Below are 17500 nucleotides of genomic sequence, written 5' to 3' on the forward strand. Positions count from 1 at the left end.
GGAAGCCCTCCGACACGAGTTTCTTCTTGTTTACGATTTTTCCAAGTCTAAAAAAAATTCAGTGAAAAACGACATTAAAAACTTGTTTTCTGAAGAACAATTTTCTCTACATGGTCAACGTTTCCTTGTTTACAAATATAAGAAACACCAAAGTGGTCTCATAGGTAAAAATCAAAGACAAAACACTCAGTGTGAACAAAGGCTAATATGGTTACCTCTTTCCTTTCAGAGTACTTCTTATAAACCCCTCTTTCTCCAGTCGCTTAACCAGGCCTTGTGCAATACTCATTTCGACGTCTAGAGTAGATGGTAACAGTCATTGATGCGCTAGTTATAAATGTTAAACTGAATGTCCGCTAAATAAGAGCCCGTACGCACTGGGCAAAGTTTTGTTTATTTTGCGAAAAAATTTTTCATCATTTCCGTGATACAAGTGTGTACGGTGATTGTTTTTCCCACCAAATTTTGTTAAGCCTTACCAATTTGTCAGGTGTGAAAACTATACATATTTTACAATTTACACGGCATGATCTAAAGAAAAAGTGCGCCGCCACGATTACCATATTGAAAATTTGGCGGAGACAACTTTTGTTGAGATTTTTGGTTGGGCCAAACAAATTTTGTCAGCCCAGCGCGCACGGGCCCTTACACTTGACGAAAGTTAATATATATGAAAGCCATATATCTGACATATATTTGAACTGCGGAGAGATGAATCAAATTAAGATGCTGATATTCATAGTTATTAACGTTACCTTGAGCAGTAACAAAAAGGACGCCTGAAAATTTCAGACTTGAACGGAAAGCCTGAATTTTTCAGGCTCTCCTTTCGTTACAACAGTGTACAAGTAACGATAATAACTGCCATGACAGCATCTTAACTTGAAATAACACTTTCTTACTCAGGTAACGAGCCAAATTGGTGGGGAGGATCCTGTTCAAATCGCTGCACGCAAGTATGGTTCTTCGCCATATACAGGTAGCCTTAACAAAGAATATAAAAGTTTGACATGTTAGAAAAAGCCACGTAAAAGACATATTTACCAACAAACCTAACCAAAATACTGAAATAAAAGTAAATAAATATAAATAAATAAAGAAATAATATAGGCTTCTTAGGCGCGGTGTGATGACTGAAAAAGATTTGCCGAATACTACAAGTAAAGAAATACTTTTAAGAGACAGCAGAGGTGCAGTTGTCACTTGTCAATGTCCCTGCAGCGTGTTTTATCTTTAGACAAGAGGGAATTTGCTCCAAGTTCCATATAGTCTTTATCTTTATCTAGGAAAATCTGAATCTTATACTACCACATAATTGTAACATCCTTTGAGGGTAATGTTTCTCTTGCCACGTCAACAAGTCAGCCTATTACCTCTTGTTCTAGTACAGTTCTCGCCTCAAAGTAGGCACAGAAAGTTTTTAAGTAATAGATAAAATATGAGCGGGAGACCTTTATGGGCTCACTTGTGAAATGAAACAATAGAATGTGTTTGTCATGTTAATCACGTGGGCGTGGAGCTGTCTCATAAGAGTTTGGAAATACTCAGCACTGAATTGGGCAATTCATTTTCATAGAGCTTCTGTAGTAGAAACATGGCTGGTCGGTTTTGCTCTCCAAAGGGTTAAAAAGAAGAGACCAGTTTTGTGTCGGAAGCCACTCCGAGAGAAACACAATACAACACTAAATGGGAAAGAAAAGTCTTGGAGGAATGGCAGCAGCGACGGAAGCAACTTATATGTACAATGTCAGAACTTGTTGGAGTGGCCGGTCTCAAATGCGAAGATGTTCAAAATCTGACCGTTTCACTAGAGCACATGTCGCCAAATACGCTATACAGATTTATACGTTTAGTTGAGCAAGTCACTGTCATTTTCTTGAGACGGGAGGAGAGGATGCATTAAACGTTCTCAACAAAGAGGCAAGTAAATTGTTGCGATTGAAATGTCAAACTCGAGATAGATTAATAAATTTTGCACAAATTTACAGGACTCGTCTGTAAAGTTAAGCATACTAATTAGGCGAGTTAGAGATCTTTATAAAAGTTAATCCCATGCCTTCCCTTGCTATCCATTCAATCCCCCCACCCCCCTGCTTTCGGACAGTTGAACTTTATTGGGATTTTCAAACCAACACATGTGACCTGAATAGTGCATTTCTGTTGGCTGTCACCCTTATGAATTATTAATAAATTTTACAAGTATAATTTTCCTACCTGCAAAGCAATTCTGTTAAGATTCACCAGAGAGGAGTCTGTGCATTTACCACTGTGCTCACCCTAAGGAACGACAAACTAGGCTTGATAAGGCTGGGCTTGGTACTCTTGAATACAATAACTCAATTTTGCGTTAATCACATTGAAGTACATACCTTGGCACAATCCACGCATACATGAAACTGTGGTGCCTCATCGTGCTTTAAAATTTGGAAACAAATAGCATGCTGCCAGTGGTCACACACTCCACAAAGGATCATCAGTCCATCATCCTACATTTAAATACGGCTTTTTGTCATAACTTTGTCGGAGACTTCGTGTTAGTGACAGCTACTACATCATCAAGAGACAGTGTATCATTTCAGTTAAGAAATTCTGATTGACATATGCTTTCTTGGCTTCAAGATTAATAGGCATAGGTTTTACACAACCTTGACTGACCTTAAGTGCTCAGCCAATCACAATGTAGAAAATGCAGTATATCAACTGGAACTTTGCTTAGAGTTTTCAGAGTACCGGCACCTTTTTATACACCCGTTTTAACTGAGTGAATACGTAAGAAGAATAAAATAGTTAAGCTTGGTCAACTTTATTGATAGAGTCTCGTTCGTTAGAGTGTTATCCCAAATAAACGGGGCAGAGTTTACGATAACTTTTAATTTCCGTTGAAAAACGCAGAAATGCAGAAGTTAGGTATGGTATTGGAACTACTGGTCGAAATTCCTGTAGTGCCTTTACATGTGACAGATACCTCATCATTTCCACAAGGACATTTTACTTTTAGCTCCTCCTCTGCTTCTTGCTCAGTTAGATCTGTCAATATAGCAAAGAAGAAAAGCACCATTTAGCCATCACTTAATAGTTTAGAACAGAAAATAGTACTTGTCTCAACTGCTAAAAGTAACAAGTTCTGGAAAATTTATTACCGTTTATGGTCTGGTCACATTCCATATCTTCCAGTTCTAAAGAAAGGTAGACAGTAACTTGAGTCTTAGAGGAATGGTATGCTGACAGCCTTAGATGCAAGAACAAATGAACAAACAAACAAATAAACAAAAAAAAACACCTTTTTCACTGTTCTCTTTGTGTTCCTCAAGCATCTTTCCTTTCTCCTGCAAAGTAAAAATATAGACTCGATGAATTAATACATTTCCAAAGTTTGTAATTTAACATGTTTCCAATAATTATTGAAAGTAACCATATAAGAGGAAAGGTTATCTAGTCACCCAAAAATTTACTTACAGACTGTGTAGTGGCTTGTTGTCCTTGTTCCTCTCGGTGCTGGTCTGCACCTTGTGAATTGTTCTCAGGACTGGTTACAGGTTCCAAGTTAATGCTGTCAGGCTTATTACATCGTTCCTCCTCCTTGTTATCTTGTTTCATCTCAAACTGCTGGCAATCAGTTTTTATTCGCAGCTTTACTCTGTACAAAAACAGGGGCAGATGACTAACCACTAAATACTACTACAACTGACAAGCTGACACAGTAAACACTTAATGACTGGTCCCAAGGGAAACATTTGATTTTGTTTCCCAAGAATCTAAATGTTTCCTCGAGGCGCAGCCCAGGGAAACATTGAAATTCGAGGGAAACAAAATTAACTGTTTCCCAAGGGACCATTCATTCAGAGATTTGTTATATAGCACAAAAAGAAAACCTGCAACGGGCAACAGCAACGGCGGTCGTCGGTCAACATTCTCAGGTAACAGGGCACTGTTACCCTCTGATGTCACAGATTTTGCGCTGTTGCCCGATCAGAGACTTTTGGCGGGAAACAGTTTTATTGTTAGATGTCATGTGACCTCGAAGTAACCAATGAGAGTGTGTACTGTTGGGGGAAAAATTCAGCTATATAACAATTTTAACTGTCACATAGTACCGGTAAGCATTTTAAACGAACAAAAGCAAGTCATATTGGAATGGGTAACAAATAAAATTATTCAAAATTATTACTGGCAAATATTCAATAACTTTTATTGAAAGTACCCACGTGTGAAATGGCTGGTGATGTTTTTCATTCATCAGTTGGAAACATAAAAAGTAAAAAAAGACACCATGAAATGATGATTAACATCCTAAAAGCTAATTGAAAGAAATAACTTGACTTTGCTTATGACTGTTGTGTGCCTTGGATAACTCAGCACAGTTTACTTTTAACAAGTTTTAATTCGTACCGTTGACACATCTCCAACTTTGATATTAAGGGGCTCCTCCACAAAGAAAAAGAAATCATTTCCTGTTTGCTGTAAAAGAAACAGGACATCAATTACCTGTAATGTTTTTATCACCAAAATTATTAAGAATAATGTTAAAGGTTTACCACAATGCCAAAAAATTACAAATGTACTTGTTTTCTTAGCTGTTGTTCTCTGTTTATAGGTTTACAGCTGTAGCTCTGTTACTTTATTTGTTACAAGCTTCACAAGATCTTACACTATGCAGATAACCAAAATAGGAATAAACAAAATTATTACATAAATTGAGCAAGTAAATAAGGCATAACCTTGAAGCCTGGAGGTTCATAGTCTGATGGTGTAACTGAAAAATTAAAAGTGCAAGAAGACAGGATCATATCATCTTCAGTTGATAAAATTGCTTGTGTGAGGTTGTTGAGGTTTCAGGTGGTGCAACAACAATGCCATATACTTACCCTCATCATAGTAAAGTAATTTCATTGTCATCATAACATCATCTAAGACAACAACATTAAATGTGAAAGAAGGTAAATAAAACGTTTATTATACAGGGATCCACATTTGCAGTCGTCCGTTCGTCACAGACAACTTAAAACCTGTGCAGACGAGACTAATAACTCCAAAGCTCGTCCATTGGACAGGTAAAGTTTCAATAAATACCATCAAATGTTAACATAGAATACACTTTTCATTCTGATCACTTTTCATTCAATGCTAACTTCCAGAAATAACTTATAAGGAATAAACATGCAGCTTTCCTCAGCACTGAAATCTCAAGTTTGGGCACTATTTTTGACCATGCGGTATTTTCCATGAAACGACTACAGGCTCAATGTTCATGTATCTCACTGCTGGCATGGTTTGTTAGCAAGTCGTTTAGCAAAGAGCAAAGGGCAACTTGTGGTCTCAGCAGATAATGCACCTATCAATGTAAATCCCGTAGGGTGGGTGGGGGGGGGGGGGGGTGCAGGCAAGGGATTTGACAATTCTTAAAAACTTTTTATCAAATTTCCCAGGGTGGAAAACTAACGTCAATGAAAATTGTCAGAAAAAGCCCCACCCTGGGGTAAAGAATCTAATGAAACAAATGACTGGGCATGTTCATGATTTATATCTTCAGTATGTCGAAACTGGTCGGATTAGTGACCTGTAAAATTCTCTGACCTAGCAGTGGAATTCAATTTCAATCAGATGGGAACTTAAGGATAAAAACTTTGTCAAAATAGACAATATCTCCTTAGATGACAGTTAAAAGTATTGGATTATGGCGATGAAAACAAATAAAAACAAATATTTATGCACCCGAACCGTGACTTAGGGAAAGACTTGGTAGCTGCGTTTGAATTGATACCAGACTTCTTTTGGTCAAAGTCAAATGTCCTGTCTCAGGTATCAAATGCCCGCCTATTGTCCCCACCACTGGAGATTTACATTGATGGGTGCATAATGTGGCATTAGTTACAAGGTGTTTTGCCTCCTCCAGCAAAAAGGGAAACAAGTGGAGCAGAACCTGCGGCTTACCAACAGGAAAAACACAAAATCTTGGTAGCATTTAAATGGAAGACACAAGACAGAAGTGTCGAAACTTTGGGTCTTTGAATCGTAACTTTGTAAGCTTAGTAACAATCAAGTACGTTTTGCCGTGGCAGAGATAGACCACTGTAAATCATGTTCCCACAGTGCAAATAACATAATACTCCAGAGTCCAAATTCGTTATTTCTGACAAGAGTGTAAAATAAAACACGAATGTTCAAGTTACAAGTAATATTATCGACTACTACTTCAGCATTTTTGCCCAGGCAACCCAAAATTTTTCTGGGCATATATATCATAAGACTTACTTGCCCGGCTGAAGGCTTTGATAAAAAATGAAGATGGTTTCCTGATTTATATGCTTATGATATTTTAGACAAAACAAGATTTAAGCAACCTCTTCCTGTCCCTATAATGTGCATCAGTGATCCTGGGAATGTCACTTGAGAATATTGTTTTACAGTATTATAAAACATAGATGCAAGCTTCTCCCAATTTGTAGCAAATACTTATAACAAAATAGAATTTAATCGGTAGACTCTAAAGTCACTTTTCGTTATGAAAACACTTCATACTACTCAAAGGGAAATAAGTGCCAGTTTCTTGGGTTTTAATGTAGAAACAGTTACCTGGTAGTGATGTCAAAGTTTGACTGAGTAGAATTATTGTCCTGAATTGAAAAAAAAAAAAAATTTTTTAATGAAAACTGAATGGTTAAAATGTTGGTGTCAACTGATGCAAAGAACCCTACCGCAGCAAACGTATGGTTGCCTTTTTAGTATCTCTTTCTGTATGAGCACTTGCAATCTTGTTTCCATTCCTTGAATGAGACAAAATGAATGCTATGTAATTAATAATAATAATAATAATAATAATAATAGTTATTATTATTATGTGTGTTGGGAAAGGGACTGATACTTTCCAACTTGTGCACTTTTACCTGAAGACACTGACTTCTTTGTCCACATAAGAAAACTGCCAAAGAAAATGGAAAACATAAAGATAATACCATTTGCCTCAAGTCTATAGGTACTTTGCTCATGTCACATGTCACCAACACATATCAGTTACCATATTTAGAATCAGAGACATACTGACATACTGACATACTGTAAATACTCTTTGTTGAAGTCATGATACTTTCCCTTACCTTAAAGGTGTAAGATTCTATAACAGTCTGCAATAAAACAGGAAGAAAAGAAACTAAAACTGCAGGAAAGTTTACTAAGGAGTAAAATAAAATTTTAATCCAACTTACGTCTGGGTCCTCAGCATCACCATAAATCTGTTTCAAATATTCAAATTGAAACAAAATACATAAGCTTGTCTTGAATTTACGTAGTTATTGTTTTCTACCACTGAATTTCTTATTATTGTGTACAGTACATATCTATGTATTTTTCATCTATGATTAGGGATGCATTCCCACGATACTTGTAGGCATATTATTTTATGAATTCTCACTTCACATTATCTGTTTGAATAAAAGCCTAAGCATGATTTGAGCAGAACATCAATTGAAGCATAAAACTCAGTATATACTCTCTAGTTGAATAAATGAATACTTACACCAATGATTATCATTCGCAGCTGTCAGAAACAAAAGAGAGAAAAGGAAAAAAATATTGATAAATGAAACAGCGAAAGAATGAGATAGACATACAAATATCAAAACATACTTACATATTTCTTATCAAGAGCATCAAAGCAACCTTTTATCCTGAGTGAAGGAAAAAGCAAATAAAAGCATGGGTCTCACTGCAATACCTGTAAGTCCATAACAATCAGCAAATGTTACTATCTATTAAATTAAGACCAATGAAATACCAAGTGAGCTTTCGTGCAAAAACAGGATATCTTCACATCTGAAGGTAACATGTTATCTTCACATGTGAAAAGGTCACTATTGCTATAATTACATACAAAAATCACGCCTTTCGTTGCCTTTTTCGAAAATGATTTAGTATTTCATTGGTGTTTATGTAATAAATAGAATGTCACATGGCCACTTGGAGATACGAAATTTCGTATCTCTGTGCGGCCATGTAATCTCTATTATAACAAGCTCAATAATGCAGGATTTTGATTGGTTCTCACCTATGATCTATTAGAAGATAATCTTATAGCTGACATCATCATCAAAAACTTTTAATTCTTTATAATATGAAAGAAATAGATTCCATGCTGCCATGCATCTGTTTGGCAATAGATCACAGTAGGCACCAAAATGTGGCCTGAGGAACATCAGTGACACACCAGGGCCTGGATGTTCGAAAGCCATTTAACTTAATCCAGGATTAGCGTAAACTTGTGTTTCGTGTTTTCAACGTTTTGGTGAAAGTTTCCTTTGCTTATTTTTGTTTTTCAAGATTGACTTCTTCTAATGTAATGTTTTACCGAATATCAGCCTTGAACACTATTTGGGAGTAGAGAATAAAACTCCTTTGTTAATTTTTAACCTGAGATTAGCGTTAATGGGCTTTTGAACAACTGGCCCCAGGTGGAACTTTTTTGTTCTTACCACATTTTGATGCCATCTGTGATTTATTACTGAGCAAATGTACAGCAAGATGGAATCTGTTTGTTAATTTTACACTAAAACAATCTGTTTGACAAGCTTGTTGCCGCTATGGACATTCCACTACAAGAGAGATGATACAAATTCTCACCACTGTATGACTTGACATGCTCCAGGGCAAGCACTGTCATCCTTCAGGATTTTTAAATTAAGATCTATATCAAAGAAGCAAAAATAGTGAAATTGGCTGGTAGTACAGGGGGACCACGGGAGATAGTAGAGGGGTTTGAGAAAACAAAGCAAGATAATCTTCTTTTTTTGGTCTAACTAATTGTATATCACCCCTTACCCTCTAAACATCTATCTCCAAAAGCGTGCTCTGGGAATATGGTTCTAGAAGTAAAGTCAGAATTAAAAGATGATAGTCTCATAGTGTGTAAAGTATCAATAGGGCGTTCTGGGTTGTTTCTTTAAGAGTGATGACAATGTGCGAGCCACGCGAGTCATGCGAGCCATGACGGTGAGTCATGCGAGCCATGACTGTGAGTCATGCGAGTCAACATGCGAGTCACACAGTTATTGAAAGCTAATACTTTTAATTTAATTAAAATGGGTGCTTAGACTTAATAACTGCTTATCAGTGCTATTTGAAATGGGTGCTCAGACGTAAATGCGAAATTCGCATGGCTCGCTAGATCGCTGGCTCGCAGATTGTCCAGCCCCTTTCTTTGACAATGGCCAATGTTTACCATCCGGCGTGTTTCCCAAAATCCACGATTACAACTACTTCCTGGAACGAAAAAAAAGTACTCTCACCTGAGATAAGTAATACTGGAGACCTAAAAACAATAGAGTCGAAGTCAAATTACAGAAAAATAAATCAAGTAGTAGCTACCGCGGATGGAGCCCTGAAGTTGGTAAAAGTTTTACTACTTACAGCAACTGCCAGGAGCTTTTTCACAAACAAGGCTGACTGTTGCTCTGTAACTTGTTGAGAGGGGAAAATACTTGACCACTGCAAATAAACGAGAGATCACGCCATCTACATTGCCTTGCTACCAATCAGTCCACCATCTTGGAATCAGTGGGTTTCAGTCTCTCCCGGTAACAGATTTTACAAAAATAGACTTCAAGGAAACATTTTTAAGAAACGGTCCAGGTAAGAACGATAGCAACAACGGCAACGAACATGTTGGAATTCAATTGGTATACAAAAAGGTGATAACTTTTCTATTGTCTGTACCTACTTCTGATTGGCTTAAACAGCAAAAGTTAACAAAACTTTCATCTGGTCTCAGTTTAAATGAATTCCACAGAAATCGTATGTGGGGAACATGTAAAATTGTAAACGTTTCTTGGCTTTTGTTTTCAACTCTTGTGATTGGTCAAAATCTTTTAACACAAAAAAACACCGTTTCAAAGTGGGCTGTAAATAAATTTTATTGCGTTAACGGCTTTCCTGTAGGTTTATGCATTCTCTGTGTAAAAATGATAACATTCCTACGTGGGATACACATACACTAACTGTTTTCTCCTGCTCCCGTATCGCCTGAGCTGTTGCCATTCCTTAGCTGTGGAATAAAAAATTGATGCAAACGGTAATTTAAATAAATAATGTCAGTTGGCCATACTCATATGCAGTAATTTTTTTTTAGGTGAACTATATATGCTGATGAATTCTGCTTTTATACACAATTTAGAATACTTCAAATGAAGCGGGCACTCAGTCCATTATAGATAACTTGTCACAAAGTCATCCTGATTTGAGACACTTTGTGACAAGTTATCTATAATGGACTGAGTTTCCAGTTTCGAGTTTCCAGTTTAGGAAAACACTTAAGTCATCCTGATTGGAGACACTTAAGTGTTTTCCTAAACTGGAAACTCGAGCGAGCCTTGCATGTCATCAACGTTGTGATCGAGTTTAACCTAAAAAAACCATCAAAGGTTTCGTGGTGACAAGCTGAGCTGAAGAATTTACAAAAGTATCCACGACTTGCCAAATTCTGCTGCTTCAGGAGACAAATTTTTCGTTTTTTCAGTGAAAATAGGGAAATGTAAAACAAAATATAAGTTATATGCCCTTTTCAACCAGCGAAAAGCCCAAATCGATGAGCTTTGAAAAGATCGTGTCGGCCTTGCTTTAAGACTGAAATGGGATTTTTTTTGCAGTCGCCTCTCGAAAGAAGAAAGCCAGTGTTTTGGCGGCTTCCGGAAAACTTTGGCGCAAATTACGGGCATGCATGGCATGTGCGCTTTTCTATGGTAGTCTTGAAAATTTTTTGGTCTAATTTATGTGCCAGAATACCCAAAAAAAAGCCACACCGGAACATATTAAGGTGCTCAGCATTTTACCTCGAACTTTCCCAGCCGTACTGCCTCACAAGTCTCCGCCGTGAACCTTACTCAAACGTTTGAGTATAAAGCACTCGGGGAAATCGTCCTCCTTTTTGAATTAGTGGAAGGCTCGCGAAGTTATTGCAAAACACGAATAATCTCCCCGTCAATCGAGCGAATAATGCACAAAATTCTGCGACTATGCACTTTGCTCCAGTGGCGGGAAAATTTTGTGCAGCCGCGTGACGAGAGGGAACGAGCGCTTTTGGCGGGAAGGCTGACAACGTGTGCTTCCTTGCCTCTTCCTATAGAAAAGTCCCCTTAATGCCCTTTTTCAATCTGCAATTTTTTCGCAATTTTGTTGCGATAAAAGTTCTCACGTTGCGAAACAAGTTGCCTGAGAAGTGTTACACTGGGAAAAATTTCTTGCAACTTGCGATTGTTCGACGTCTCGTTTTAGAAGGTTAAATAAACACTTTCATTAGGTGGTGCCGCAAACCGCGTTGCGACACAAGTTGCTAAGGAGAACGAAGACTCTGGAATTGCACAACTTGCAGGACAGATGTTACACTGCGCAAAGTCACAATCCCAAAAATCCTGTGACGATGGGCAAGCAACGAAGCTGCAGGTGTGGATGCACCGGGAGCTGTAGCCGCGGACCTGCACACGGGCGGCTCAAGCCATATTGTCGCTATCTTGCTGACACAAAGCAGCAGTGGATTTCGGCAGCCACCTGAGCGATTGAGCAGCCCTTTTTAGGAGTGCACTGCTCACCTCCATAGCATGAGGAAGGGGGCTAGAAAAGGTGCCCTGAACATTACCTGCTTCAACTCTGCCTGGCCGGTTAGCCGCGATCGGCGGGTATCCCACTTTGCGATCGATGACAGAGAAAGAGAACAGGCACCAAAACACATGCAACTTACAATTGGCTCCTGGAACGTAAGAACACTCATGGAAAATACCAATACAGACAGGCCTGAGAGAAGAACAGCACTTGTGGCCAGAGAACTTAGCAGATATAACATCGACATGGCAGCACTCTCTGAGACAAGACGAGCGGGAGAAGGCCAGCTCACTGAACCAACTGGTGGCTCATTCTTCTGCAGTGGTCGCAATGAAGAAGATCGTCGCGTGGCAGGTGTGGGTATTGCCATCAAGAAACGCCTGGGAATAAATGAACGCCTCGTTACTTTACAAGTCCCGCTCAAATATGGCCGTTCCCTTACACTTATAAGCGTCTATGCTCCAACCATGACCAACTCAAATGATATCAAAGATAAATTCTATGAAGACCTAGATGCCACCATATCCAGTGTTCCTAAACCCAACAAGCTCCTCGTCCTTGGAGACTTCAATGCCCGAGTGGGTCACGATCATACCACCTGCCTGAACATCATTGGCCATCATGGCATAGGCAGTTGCAACTCCAATAGCGTATTACTGCTCAAGACCTGTGGCACACGCAAACTACTCAAAAACAACAGAGTCTATCCCTTGCCACTGCGTAACAAAACAACTTGGATGCACCCCCGCTCCAAGCAATGGTATCTCATCGATTACATCGTCACAAGACAGTGCGATAGACAGGACATTAGAGTTACCAAATCCAAGTGTGGTGCAGAATGTTGGACAGATCACAGACTCATCGTGTCCAAACTCAACATGTCTATCAAACCCACAAGGCGCCTATAAGAAGTTGAATGTTTCCAAGTTCAAATCCCATGAAGCTGCAGCATTATTAGCTGAGAAGCTTGGAGCAAAGAATGCTGACTTTTCTCCCTCACACGATCCAAAGACGGACTGGGAGACATTTGCAGAATGCCTCTACGAAACATCTTATGAAACCCTTGGCCCGAAAAGCAGCAAACACCAAGACTGGTTTGATGAGGATGATGTGGAAATAAAGACACTCCTAGAGAAAAAGCAGCATATCTACAAAGCCTTCTTGGGCGGTCCATCATCAATCTGCAAGAAAAGAGCCTTTGCAAACATCCGTAGTACCATACAAAAGAAGCTTCGAAAGATGCAAAACCACAGGCTTGCCATGAAAGCTGAAAGCTGCGCACGCACAATAGGTAGAAACCACACGGGGTTAGTGGCCATCATCGCAAGCGATGGACGAATATCACACCGCGCAAAGCTTCAAAATTCATTGCTACGTTGTGTGAAGCGTTGCCGGACACGCATATCAAAGATAATTCATGAATAATACTTGTAAACAGCTTTAAAATAAAACGCAATGTATGGCGTTCCTTGTCAAAATTGAAGCTTAATTATCTCTCAAAAATGCAGGGTTACACCCAATTTTCTTTTTGAATACCAAGAGTACTTACTAAGATCTACTGTACTTTCTCCGGATAGTTTTAAACCGCGCAAAAAAATATCCCTGTATTAGTAAGCATCACCGATAGGAAACCCGTGAATCTCGAGATGCGCAGAACGTATGCGCAATAACAATAGTAAGCACCGTCGTTAAGTATGTTCTCAGTCGCATACGTCAAAATATAGTAGTTCTAAAAATAGAAAGATTCGGGAAAGGGTTGACTCAAGCGCAAAATACAAATGGAAGCTCCCAATAATGGGCTCCTGCCAAGCGTGAGAATGGGTTTTCAATGGAAACAAAGTACGGCACCGTTGAACCTTTCAGTAAAAAGGTCTATTTACAAGCCTAGTGGCCCATTATAGCCGGAGCTTTTCCCGGCTTATGTATCATGAAGCAACTAGGAGTATTTCTACTCCCCCCTGGATGGGATGCTAGTCTAACGCAGGGTTACCCCCAGCATTAGATCTGCCGGTACCCATCTATACATCTATCTGGATGGAGAGAGGTACCGTGAGAGTAATAAAGTGTCTTGCCCAAGAACACAACACAATATACCCTGCCAGAGCCCCGAACCCGGATCACTCGATCCGGAGTCGAGCGCACTAACCATGAGGACACCTCGCCTCCCGAGCCTTTTTCAGTAGGCAAACGTTTTTATGTTTGCGTAATACTATTGCCAGGTAATGTTATAAGGGTGTCTGTAAGGTACCCAACTGTTGCCATGTAAACGGTACAGCAATGCTAAAAGAAGTAACAGACCCTCTAAAATTCAGTTTTTGGAAAATACCTTGTAAAATATTCGGTGACATTTTTTTTAATTTCGAAAACCCCATTATATTCTCTTCCTTTACACGGAGTGTGAGAAAAATTTATCTAAGTTATGAAAACGCCCAAACGGAATGTTGAAAACCCTTTCGAGTTCCCTTTAAAAAGCACTTCAAGACATGAAACTCTTCTTGTTTTTTTCTTTCTTTTTTGGTTGAACGTTTCACAACTAGCGTTTCCACTTCGAGAAGTAATCGGCAAAGGGTACAAATTTCCAGATAGTCGATAGCGTTAAATTAAACCCAGGTTAAGGCCTTCGCTCACCAGGATAGAAGAGGTGCTTCATTGATCTGGAACTCGCCTTGAAAAAGAAAATACATGACTAGCAGCGAACAACAGCCTTGTATTCCTGCCACGGCCTTTTCACAGACCGATATATTTTTAGATTGAATTTCCCGCGAATGAGATTCCCTAAGGCGCACGATTTTGTCTCATCACCCTCATCCTGCAGAAGCCATTTTTATGCAAGGGCCAGCTGAACAAATCTTGGGAGATCTAACCAGCAAAAAATTAGCTATAATTTGTAGGTTTAAAACGAAATAATACTGCAAGGCTGGTTGTACGCCTGTGAGGATAGTTTCTGTCCCTGGTTCGTTTGAAGGATGTAAACTCTGGTTATTTTGCCGTTGGAATATATAACAAAAACACGGACACTTTTCAACTAAGGAAGTAATATTCTGTTCCGAACTTTTGCACTTCCGCAAAGGGTTTTCAATTTTAACACCTGTCGCTTTTCTTTCCTACAAGGCCGTTTACACGACAGAAAAATTTGCGTCCGGACCCATCGAAAAAGCGGTACGGACCCATAACTTTTGTAAAGAAACACTGGAGTTTCTACAGGACCATAGGCGCCTATGGCCCTGTAGAAACTCCAGCATTCCTTTGCAAACGTTATGGGTCCGTACCGCTTTTTTGACGGGTCCGGACCCAATTTTTTTGTCGTGTAAACGGCCTTATAGGCGCCTATGGCCCTGCAGAAACTCCAGTGTTTCATTACAAAAGTTATGAGTCCGTACGGCTTTTTTGACGGGTCCGGACCCAAATTTTTCTGTCGTGTAAACGGCCTTGTACGAATACTGACAAACAGATCAGTACCTGATTGATGTGTTTCTAAAATTATACGGCGAATATATACCGTAATACTCGAGAGAGAGGAGTTTTCTTGTTTGCAAAATTGCTTTATCTAGCTTGCTATCAAGAACTATTTTTGCCTTGCCCAAAGTGATATTCATTTCCGCTTGCCATTGTTCCATGGTAATTTTATTGCGTGGCCTACTCTGTAAATGTCAAGTTCTGACAGATGAAACAGCTCATGTAATCTAAACTGCAAGAAAACATCATGCAGATAAAGTAAATTCATTGTTTCTGTGATAGCGACCTGCTGATAATAACAATACAGCGCTCTAGCGGTTCAAGAAGCTCCTTGATTCCAATTGGCTCCTTTTCAATGAACCATAACGAAATATCAACAACAACCTGTCGTTGAATGCGTTACACACCTTCCAAAATCATGCATATTCATATTTTCATCTCTCAGTGGTTCGTCTCGAGGAAATTACAACGTTCCGGTTCGTGCGGCTTCGTGTGGTGCTCTATTTTCTTCATTGCAGCATCCCTTTGTGCGAGAAAAGCCATTCTGTTACAGCTATGTGTGGGATTAAGTGCATAAAGACGTTACTTTTTGCCTTCAATTTCATTTTCTGGGTATGTCCTTCCTTGATTTATGTTAGCAATGAGAATGTTTCTCTTGTACTATGCAGTCCAAAGTTTTATTTGATATCCCTGAAACGAATTCAATTTTCACTCAACTATTTACAGTCTTTCATATTTTACAATTCTACACGACGGAAAAGCTTTGCTAATAACATCTTTCAATTCTATTTTTCGTATTTACTGTGACCTATATATTGAAATAGTTCAGTGAGCCATTTTAAGTTATTCAGCCAAAAATGCCGAAAATGTTATGAACATTAGTTCATTCGATTGACCTTTTTCTGGCGAATTCATCAAGCTTGGAAATTGCGAAAACCTTTAAATACTGTAGTAGCCTAGTTCTTTTATTGATTTTTCAGGTCGACAGTTTTCTTCTTCGAGCTGGGTTGCTGCGTATATTTACTGATAACAGCTCAAAAATAAAGATTTTCATTTTAACTCATACGTCGCGAAAGATTGCTTTTTTCTTAGAAAGAAAAAGAGCAACAAAACTAAAAAGTTATGTTCGTTTAATTTGAAAGCGATAAAAATTGACAGTAGCGACTATGATATTTGATATTGTAATCGTTTCTCGGACACCTTTCTCAGATCAATTTGACGACAAAATACGTCCTTTAATTCTTATTCAATATATTTAAATGTAGATTGATCGTCATACCAAATTTCATCGAACGTCTTTTTGTTTACAAATTACTCTAATTATCACGTTCCTCTTTTATGACGTCAGATTTATCGAAGGAATTATTGCATTTGTAAATAGCGTGAGCCAGGGTCAACCGGGCATGCATCATCTATCATCACAAAATGAAAATGTGACTTAAATTAATGGTTCCATTTCAGTGCCTTCACGTCATTCTATGGATCTTCAGGGAAATGATCAATATTATTTAGTGCGTGCTTAAAGACTTTTAACTTTAAAACGTGAAAGCAGCCGATTCCAGAGGGAAGTTTTTTTTCGGTTTTACAACGCACTGTACGACTTCAAATCTTCTCCACTTATTTCCATCCTACGTCTCCTCACTCAATTGCGGTGCACTCATATGTTTAAACGAGTCCACAATGCATTCTATCACTGATATTAGCCAACTCTTACTCAAGCTTGCTTCAAACCTTTTTTTCGCCAAAGAAGACCGAAATGTAAAAGAGATCGTTGCTAGAAAGGAGGGCGCTTGTACCGCATCTTGTGATGGGGCAAAGATCACTCACTAAGGTTAACTGTTATTTTCGCCCAATGGGTTACTTTTATCCATCCGCGATTCCCAAAATAAAAGGAGAAATTCCCTATATAAATTGCAATTATGTAAGGTACCCCTGCCTGATTACAAAAACGCAGCCCTCGCGCCACCTGAGTTTCATAAGTAGAAACTTAGGAAGTTGCGACACAAGCCTGGAAATAATCCATGCTTTGAATGGGGCTCGAGATTGCGTTGCAGTGTTCTACAAACTGAGCGATCAAGCCAACTGAGAGCTGGTAGCTTGTGAATTTGAGTTATATCTCAGTTTCTTCGCAACTGTTTAATTGCTTCTCAACTGTACATGTGATGATGATCTTCAACCTCGTGTATTAATATGACCAGAAGGCGGGCGATTGCACGGCGCTTGCGCGAGCCACTTTGAACGATTGAATCAATCTCGACCCCAGAGCTCTTCTTGGGTCGATCTGAGGCTCTGGTGACGAGAATGCGATCGAATGTGATAGTTCGAGCAGCGAACTAAAGGAATTTTTTATTCTTTAAAGAATATTTCATATTTTCCATATTATTCATTCATTCGCTTTTTACGGGATATAATGCGAACTCACAAGTGACCAGCTCCCAGTGTGCTTGATAGACCTTGATAG

General features: G+C 39.0%; 4 protein-coding genes across 4 annotated transcripts in view; 2 read left to right on the forward strand and 2 right to left on the reverse strand.

Annotated features, from left to right (window-relative positions):
- The window catches only part of LOC137970857 (uncharacterized), a 6398-nt gene extending 2174 nt beyond the window's left edge, over window positions 1-4224 (reverse strand). Inside the window, exons 1-10 of the mRNA XM_068817480.1 lie at window positions 4206-4224; window positions 3457-3637; window positions 3281-3326; window positions 3141-3176; window positions 2966-3027; window positions 2370-2486; window positions 2215-2277; window positions 903-984; window positions 216-297; window positions 1-47 (exon numbers count right to left, since the gene is read on the reverse strand). The exon at window positions 1-47 is cut by the window's left edge and continues 95 nt beyond it. Coding sequence (XP_068673581.1) covers window positions 1-47; window positions 216-297; window positions 903-984; window positions 2215-2277; window positions 2370-2486; window positions 2966-3027; window positions 3141-3176; window positions 3281-3326; window positions 3457-3597 — 676 coding nt within the window. The 5' untranslated portion in view covers window positions 3598-3637; window positions 4206-4224. The remainder of the gene's footprint in view (window positions 48-215; window positions 298-902; window positions 985-2214; window positions 2278-2369; window positions 2487-2965; window positions 3028-3140; window positions 3177-3280; window positions 3327-3456; window positions 3638-4205) is intronic.
- A 144-nt stretch (window positions 4225-4368) lies between these two features.
- LOC137971838 (HORMA domain-containing protein 1-like) lies at window positions 4369-11579 on the reverse strand. Its single transcript, XM_068818588.1, has 15 exons — window positions 11574-11579; window positions 9400-9477; window positions 9279-9301; window positions 8812-8855; window positions 8614-8677; window positions 7628-7664; window positions 7514-7534; window positions 7203-7229; window positions 7095-7121; window positions 6885-6919; window positions 6696-6764; window positions 6574-6614; window positions 4866-4907; window positions 4719-4753; window positions 4369-4458 (listed from the first exon to the last, which is right to left on the reverse strand). The coding sequence occupies exons 1-15, from the start codon at window positions 11577-11579 to the stop codon at window positions 4369-4371; spliced, it is 639 nt and encodes a 212-aa protein (XP_068674689.1).
- Window positions 11580-11582: 3 nt separating this feature from the next.
- LOC137971839 (craniofacial development protein 2-like) lies at window positions 11583-12491 on the forward strand. Its single transcript, XM_068818589.1, has one exon. The coding sequence runs from the start codon at window positions 11583-11585 to the stop codon at window positions 12489-12491; it is 909 nt and encodes a 302-aa protein (XP_068674690.1).
- Window positions 12492-15467: 2976 nt separating this feature from the next.
- The window catches only part of LOC137971217 (CD151 antigen-like), a 14192-nt gene continuing 12159 nt past the window's right edge, over window positions 15468-17500 (forward strand). The window contains exon 1 of the mRNA XM_068817990.1: window positions 15468-15651. Coding sequence (XP_068674091.1) covers window positions 15595-15651 — 57 coding nt within the window. The 5' untranslated portion in view covers window positions 15468-15594. The remainder of the gene's footprint in view (window positions 15652-17500) is intronic.

This window comes from Montipora foliosa, chromosome 9 (assembly GCF_036669935.1).
Source record: "Montipora foliosa isolate CH-2021 chromosome 9, ASM3666993v2, whole genome shotgun sequence".
Classification (NCBI taxonomy): Eukaryota; Metazoa; Cnidaria; class Anthozoa; order Scleractinia; family Acroporidae; genus Montipora; species Montipora foliosa.